The 7,558-nt window shown below is 55.1% G+C and overlaps 1 protein-coding gene across 1 annotated transcript in view; it reads right to left on the bottom strand.

Moving 5' to 3' along the window:
- Window positions 1–7,510, bottom strand: part of THOC5 (THO complex 5) — a 12,580-nt gene extending 5,070 nt beyond the window's left edge. Inside the window, exons 1-9 of the mRNA XM_009074474.1 lie at window positions 7,403–7,510; window positions 6,433–6,576; window positions 5,790–5,903; window positions 5,121–5,218; window positions 4,356–4,502; window positions 2,520–2,634; window positions 1,907–2,039; window positions 852–929; window positions 628–668 (exon numbers count right to left, since the gene is read on the bottom strand). Coding sequence (XP_009072722.1) covers window positions 628–668; window positions 852–929; window positions 1,907–2,039; window positions 2,520–2,634; window positions 4,356–4,502; window positions 5,121–5,218; window positions 5,790–5,903; window positions 6,433–6,576; window positions 7,403–7,498 — 966 coding nt within the window. The 5' untranslated portion in view covers window positions 7,499–7,510. The remainder of the gene's footprint in view (window positions 1–627; window positions 669–851; window positions 930–1,906; window positions 2,040–2,519; window positions 2,635–4,355; window positions 4,503–5,120; window positions 5,219–5,789; window positions 5,904–6,432; window positions 6,577–7,402) is intronic.
- Between the last annotated feature and the right edge of the window lie 48 nt (window positions 7,511–7,558).

The raw sequence follows: 7,558 nt of genomic DNA, 5'->3' as shown, positions 1-7,558 counted from the left end.
CCTTTCCGCTAGGCTGAGCCCCCATAGCTCCCTCAGCCATTCCTTGTCCTCCAGCCCCTTCCCCAGCTCTGTTCCCATCTTCGTTCCCATTTCCAGACACCTGAGGGCCTTCCCTTTATCTTCCCCACAGGAATATCCTGATACACCTGGCACTGCTGCTGAGTGGTGAGAATGGAGGCCCAGGCCTTGCCTCAGGCTGGGGACAACCAACATCTACAGCCTCTTCCCAGCACCCAAAAGGAATTATCTGCAGGACAAACACCTCCCTGAGGGAGTACTGAACAACTCCAGTGCACAGTTCAGCTAAACACTTTTGGGATGGGCATGGATTCCTCCCTGGCCCCAGGCTATTTATACAAAGTGGAACAGCTCCAGCCGGAGCTGCCGGGCAGAATGTGAGCGTGGTGGGACGTGAGCAGGGCAGGTCTCTACTTTGGCTTTTCTGCATTTGGGACAGAAACTGGAAATCCTCCCAAGAAACAGCTGGATTTAAGGTCAGTGCACCTCCACACACACTCAGTGTGTGGGGACAGCTCCCAGCCCCACCCAGGTCCCTGGGAGGCTCTCCCAGAACCTCCCAGGATATGATGCTGGGAGAGGCCCCGAGGGGCCAGTGCTATCCCTTACCGTGGTCTGCTCCTCCTCCACGTCAGAATCGCTCTCGTCATCTGTGCAGAGAGAGGTGTCAGCAGGGACCACCCAGGCCTCAGCAGTTCTCCCACAGCCAGCAGGACCACCAGCCCTTTTCTCCAGGGCCATGGCTCCCCCTAACATTCCCCACCCAACAAAAGCAGAGCCCTGGGAACTGTGGACACACAGGAATATGTCCCCACTGCAACATCCCAACTCACCCTGAGTGTCCTCAGGTGGCTTGTACAGGGCTTTGGCTTCCTCCACACTCCCTTCAATAGCCACCACCAGCTTCTTATCTGCAGAGGAAAATAAAACTGAGGTAGGAACCCCACTTCTCCTGGGACAGGCAGAGCAGCCGTGCCCCAAAAACTCCTGCTTCATGGCACAAGAAGCTCCAACAAAGGGTCAGTGGGATGAAGCAGTTGTGTGGAAGGTTCTGTAGGGCAACCACAGGGCTGGATCTCCTGGGCAGGATGGGCTCAGAGGAGGGAAAATGCTGGATTTTTAGGGACAAAGCCATAAAGGCCAAATCTTTATTGAGAGCCAAGAGGGGTTGGGGTCTGCCTGGTACAAGCAGGGAGCAAGAAGTCATGTCAGCAGGGCCATAGATGCATATTAGCAGAGACCTGGTGTGGACAAGTGTCACACTCCTCTGGCACCTGCCCTGCTCCCAGAGTGGCATGAGAGCAAGTGGCACCACAGCCCTCTCTGCACAGGAGGTGCAGACAGCCCAGTGGGATTCCTGACCCTTTCCAGGAAACCCTTCCCAATTCAGAGAGGCTCCAGAAAGCCCCTCAAAATGCAAAGGGATGAAGGGTTCCAGGTGAATTGCAGGGAAGGGCCTCTGCAAGGCCAGGGAAAGGTACCACCTGCCCTGGAGTCCCCACCACCCACAGGTGGCAAGAGGCAGCACCCACCCCATGGGGTGACAGCTCTCAGGAGGCTGTGACAGCACTGAGCCAGCTCACAGGCTGCAGGGATGTCCCTGCTGACCTTGGGAAGGAGGGCAGAGGTGGGAAGTGAGCTTCCCAAGCAGTTCTTCTAGCAAGGAAGCTGAGCAAACAAGGTTTCAAATGCTGCTGCCTCATTGCACCCAGCCATGGGGCCACCCCTGGGCTCAGCAGAATCCAACAGCAGAGCACACAGGCTGAAAAGACCCACTCAGTGTGTCCCCTGGGCAGTGATTATTGCAAGCAGGGGTGAAATCTGGCCCGTGGTGGGGTATTGCCCCCCAGCCCCTCCCCTGTGGACTGTGCTCCCCCCCAGTGCTCACCACAGGCCTGCCCATAGGCACTGGCTTGGACAAAGAGGACGTAGAGAGGCGGTGGGAGGTGCCGGGCAGTCTCGTACTGCTTGTGTGCCTGGTCGAAGGGCATGAAGAGGTACTCCTGGACAGGCAAGGAGGCCTGGGGGAATGACAGGGACAGGATTCATCCCAGGGAACAGAGCAGCTCACCCTCTTCACCCCTCCCTCACCCCAAGCCAGTGGAGATGAAGCCAGCACAGCAATACAGGGCTAAACAGCACAGGCATGGCAAGCCCCAGGGAAAGGCTGGCACCTTGCCTGTGCTGGGAAAGGTTTGGATCTGAAAATAACCCAATTCCTTCTCCTGTTCTTCCCTCCCAGGGCAATTGCAGGGGGCTGGAAACACGTGGGGCTCTCCAGGGAAAGGCCCATTTAGCACTCCTCCAGCCGCAGTTCTGTAGGAATTGCCGCATAAACAAGGAGACTCCAGAGGGGTCTGCGCACGAGGTAGATCTGCCCCTCATCCACCCTGACTGGCAATGAAACACCTCCAAATCCAAATCAGCCCATGCATTACCCCTGGGAGTGTAACTTCAGCTCGGCCCCACAGGCCTCATCCCCTCCTGCACAGCTCAGGTACCTGCATGATGCTGTTGAGTCGAGGCTGGAGGCTGCTCAGGTACTCCTTCTTCACCTCAATCTCCTTCAGGATCTTCTCCTTGCTGGTCAGGCATTCCTTGTACTTCTCTGCCAGCCTGGGGGTGGGAATTCTGTTACTGTCACACACCACAACTACAAAACCTGCCAGGGTTCACCTGGATGGCAGGACTCAGCTCTCCCAACCTGACACCAGTCACTGCATGAACCAGGAGAGCTCAGACATGGAGACAAACCAAGAGAGCCTAATGCCAAGGGCAAATGGAGGCAGGAAGGAAATTATTATAACTGGAAAATGAATAGGGAGAGAAAGGGGAAGACCAGCCTCGTGCTGTGCTCTGAGAAGGGACAGCAACTGGATCTTCCCTCAGGAGATCTGCTCCCATACCAGCAGTCACCCTGACAGAGCCCTGCTGACCCCACCAAGTTTCCAAAGAGGCTTTTCCACTGCATATCCCCAGAGTCCCTTCATGCCAAGTCACAGAGTCAAGGTTTAATACAGAAAGTCCAGGAAAAACCAAGCCCACCAAGACACTCCAAGCACTGGATACACTTGTGTTCAAGGAGAACATGTTAAATCTCCTTATTGCTGTTGACTGCAAGCCCTTTCCAAGCAGGATCAGGGAAGCTGAGTTTGGAACTGAGCTGCCTAGAACAAGTCCCCTCCAAGGGGAAACACAGACCTGATATTGTAGGACTTGGAGACCTGTTTCCCAACAAAACTGTATTTGGGGGGGGCAATGCACACCCCAAAACAAGTTTTGAGGTCCAGCTTTCACACACCTCCCTGAGACAGAGCTAGTGAAGTCTCTGCACAGCACTCCAGAGGCACCTCTGGAATCCAAAGCCAATCCAGCACTCCAGGGGGTTGCACAGCTAAAAACACTAATGTGACACTTATGGATGGATGTGAATGACTCCAACAGGACTGGAAAGTGCCCGAAGCACCACTGACATCTACCCGTGAGCAGCTGAACAGGACATGACCCACCTCAGCAGTGGTAGGAGGTTGACAATGACATTCCCTAGACACCACAGGGTGAAGACTGGGAGTTCTGAGGCTTCCTAGCAATTTCACATGCAACTGTGGGTCTCCATGAGGTTTGCCATGACCATTTTTAAGCAGAACCCTCAGATTTCTGCAGGCTGAACAGCCCCCTCCATATGCAGCAGGCAGAGTCAGACAGAGGATCATTCCATCATGGAAAACAAGCCAGGTTTGAGAGGAATTGTCTGGGAGACAGCACCCACAAGGAGTTGCAGGCACCCAGCACCTCTCACTAGTCTGCTCTGCTGAGCTGCCCTCTTCGGGCAGCACCTTCTGACTGATCTTTCTAGAAGGCTTTCCTGGATGTTGCCTGACTGTTATCCAAACACAGGAATGTTGTGACATGTTTGCTTTTCCCACGGGTCAAGAGTCAGGGAGCAGCTGAGGCCCAGGCCTGCCTATGCCAGCTGAGGGAGAACAGTGACAGGGTGGCTGCCAGCAGCAGAACACTGAGCTGTCCCAGCCCGGCCTGGCTGGCAGCTCCACACCGTGGCAAGGAACAGCAGCAGCTCCAGGCTGTGCCAAGCCAGGCTGGGATCATCAGGCAGTGAAAGAAAACCCTCTGACCTATGGAATGGGGATCCCAGCAAGCCCAGCTCCACACGGAGGGAATGTCCCTGCCAAGGGCGCAGTCACACAATAAACATGTCACTTGTTCCCCACTGAGGGTGTTAATACCTTCCTCTCCCACACCTGCTCCCCCAGCAGCTCCAGGTGCCTGCCTGGATCCCTGGAGCAGGCCTGCACGGAGTGAAGCTGTCTCTGACCCACCTCTTGCGCTGCTCCAGCTCCCAGTCCAGGCGTGCCAGGGTCTGCTGGTGGGGCTCAGCCAGGGTGATGGCAGGGCGGCTGATCTCAGGGGGAGCCTCTCTGTAGAACTCCTCCAGGCTCACCAGCTCAATCTCCTCGTGTTTGGACCTGTGAGGACAGATGGATCAGATCAGGGAAGAGTGGGAAGTGCTGCATGCCCTGATTTCACTGCTACATGAACCATCCCAGCATCAGCGAGCTGGACCTGGCTTCTCCTCCACTGTCTGTCAAAACAGATGCCTTCACTCCTCCTCCCCATGCCAGGCTTTCCCTGTGTCCCAGCACAAGAATGCAGGGATACTCCATCCCTCCCTCGTGGTGGCACAGGCAGATAGTGACAGGACATGGGGGAATGGTTTTGAACTAAAAGAAGATTCAGATGGGCTATTGGGAAGAAATTCTTCCTTGTGAGGGTGCTGAGGCACTGGCACAGGTTGCTCTGAGCAGCTGTGGCTGCTCCATCCCTGGAAATGTTCCAGGGCATGTTGGATGGGGCTCAGAGCAAACTGATCTAGTGGAAGGTGTCCCAGTCCATGGCAGGGGGTGGAATGGGATGAGGTTTAGCATCCCTTCCAACCCAAACCACTCCATTATCCCACAACACCTGGAGTACCTGCTCTCCTCCCACAGCAAGCTCAGGGAACACAGCAAGAGCTCCCAAACACTGGAGTCCTCCACCTCATCCGAGACACAATGCTGCTCCCTCTCCTCCCTGGCCAAACTCACTTGAACTCCAGGCACTTGGTGATCTCCTTCTGTAGGTGCATCACCTCGTAGAGCAGGTTCTGGAGCTGCAGGTGATACGCATCAACCTTCTGCTTTGCCTGGAACACAGACAGGGCCAGATCAGGGATGGAGCTGTCACCTTCCTTCCAGGAAAAACACTACAAGGAAGTCACCACTCCAACCACCACAGCAGCTAGGGACAGTGGGCTTTAGGGTATCCAACATTTTTTTAGGGGAAGAGTGACATTGTTAAGGGCTGAAGAAGCAAAGGACTGCAACATCAGACTGACTCTTCCAGCATGCTTCAGGGCTGAGGCACAGGACAGGGCACAGGGACTGAGTCCTCTCCTCAAGAACTCCAGGTATGGAGCTTCCAGGCCAATCATACATCCATTTAAACACCTGCAGCACACCAGACTCTTGAGACAGAGCTTTCTGGCTCCCCACTATATTCCAGATAGCAGCAGATACCGCTCTTTTATTAATCATCATAACTATAGTTCCCCTGCACCAGCAGAAGTTTGCCAGGAGCAGAGTCTCCTGATAAACCTCCAACTCAAATGCCACATCCTCACACCATGTGCATCTGTGCACAGAACAGGCAAAACCAGCACATCCACCACTCCCCTAAACCCCAACCTGCATTCCTCAGCTCCAGCCCCTCTGTACCTCGTGGGTCTGATCTCTGCCCTTCTTCAGCCGGATGTGAGCCAAGCGGTTGAGCTTCTTCAGGGTCATGAAGTGGACACAGCTCTGAACACGGCGCTCGTCGATCTCCGAAGCCTGAGGGGCAGGACAGGGGGGTGGAATCAGGAGGGATAGCTGACACCACATGGCCCCTTGCTGCAGAAAATTCCTGCAGGTCATGGCACAAAGTGGGCTCCACTCTTTGCTACAGAGCCACATTAATGTTCCTAGGGATTTCCAAGGGAGCCTCCTGCTGCCAGCTCACAGGGCACATGCTGGGAATAACTGGGAGGGGGTCCAAGCTCCTAAAGGTATCACTCCTGTGATTTTTCTCAGCAGTAGGCACAGAGGTGGTTGACTCCGAAGCACCTTATGTGCACAGGAGAGTCTTTCCCAGCCACAGCCAAGGCTGTTGGGGCTCCATGGGACAGTGACAGCCTGGTCACTGCCACCGCAGGCACTAGGGGCTCAATTCCCACCCCAGCAGCCCTGGACAAGGGAGGCTGTTCCAGTCCCCTGACTCTCCTCACTAGCCATCACAGCTCCTGCTCCCTTTCCTCTGGGATTAATGGGAAAACACCAAAGGACAAAACACATTAGAGCACATACTGAGGCCTCTCCTTACATTTTCCTTGATCCCCCTGCTCTTCAGCTCTTGGATCTCTGCCATCAGCCTCTGGAGCTCTTGGCAGGTCTCCCTGTACAGCTCATAGTCCTTGATAGGGTCACGGAGATCCACCTCACTCTCCTCACTGTAGTACCTGATGTCCTGTAAAGGCAGAAAACACTTTCCATGGCTTGTTCCTTGCCCCTGGAAAGGGCTCTGGGAGACAAGGTGCAACTTCTGGCTCTGCCCAGTAATCCCATGGCTTTACACGCAAAGAAGACTCAGGTAACAATCCCAGACACAAACCCACCAGTCATTAAACCTCTGGGAAGTCCAGATTGTCTCTTACACTGTTATTATGAAACTTAAACTGACAGCGTAGGATTGTTGGGGTGTCCTGTGCAAGGCGAGGAGCTGGACTCCAGGATCCTTGTCGGGCCCTTCCAGCTCTGGGCATTCCGTGATTCTGTGATCTACACGACCGCAGAGGATAACCCAGGAAGGTGATCCCACCCCTGATCCCCCTTGGCAGACCCCATGTCACCCTGATGCTCATAGGAGGGTTTGAAGGCACCATGCAGATGCCTAAGAGACCTTTCAGCCTTGTGCTCACTCTGTAGAGGGGCCTCTGTGTCTCCTGAAAGAGAGGGACATGGGTTCAGGAATTCACAGTGGGAGCTGCACAGGCAATGGGAGCTGTCTCAGCTCTGGGGAACCATGTCACAAATCATGAATGCCAAACTGGTTTGGGCTGGAAGGGACCTTAAAGCTCATCTCATCCCACCCCATGCCATGGGCAGGGACACCTTCCATGAGCCCAGGTTGCTCCAAGCCCTGTCCAACCTGGCCTGGAACACTGCCAAGGATGGGGCAGCCACAGCTTCTCTGGACAACCTGTTTCCCTGAAGGGAAAACCCAGGCCAGCAAGGACCAGGAATGGGGACAGCCCTGAGCAGGCAGGACACGAGCAATGCTGCAGGTGCCATACCTGGTCAGTGTCAGCCTTGCCCCTCTTGCCCTCCTGTGGGACCCCATCTGTACGGATCACCTTGGGCTTCCTCTTCTTGCTGGACTCCGAAGACATGGTGCAGCCAGGCAGGGCTGGAGAAGGAAAAAGGAGAAGCCTGAGAGGGGGCCAAAGCCG

The sequence above is a fragment of the Acanthisitta chloris genome, unplaced genomic scaffold, assembly GCF_000695815.1.
Source record: "Acanthisitta chloris isolate BGI_N310 unplaced genomic scaffold, ASM69581v1 scaffold18775, whole genome shotgun sequence".
Classification (NCBI taxonomy): domain Eukaryota; kingdom Metazoa; phylum Chordata; class Aves; order Passeriformes; family Acanthisittidae; genus Acanthisitta; species Acanthisitta chloris.
The sequence above is the reverse complement of the archived record's forward strand: the minus strand, read 5'-3'. Positions and strand labels throughout refer to the sequence as shown.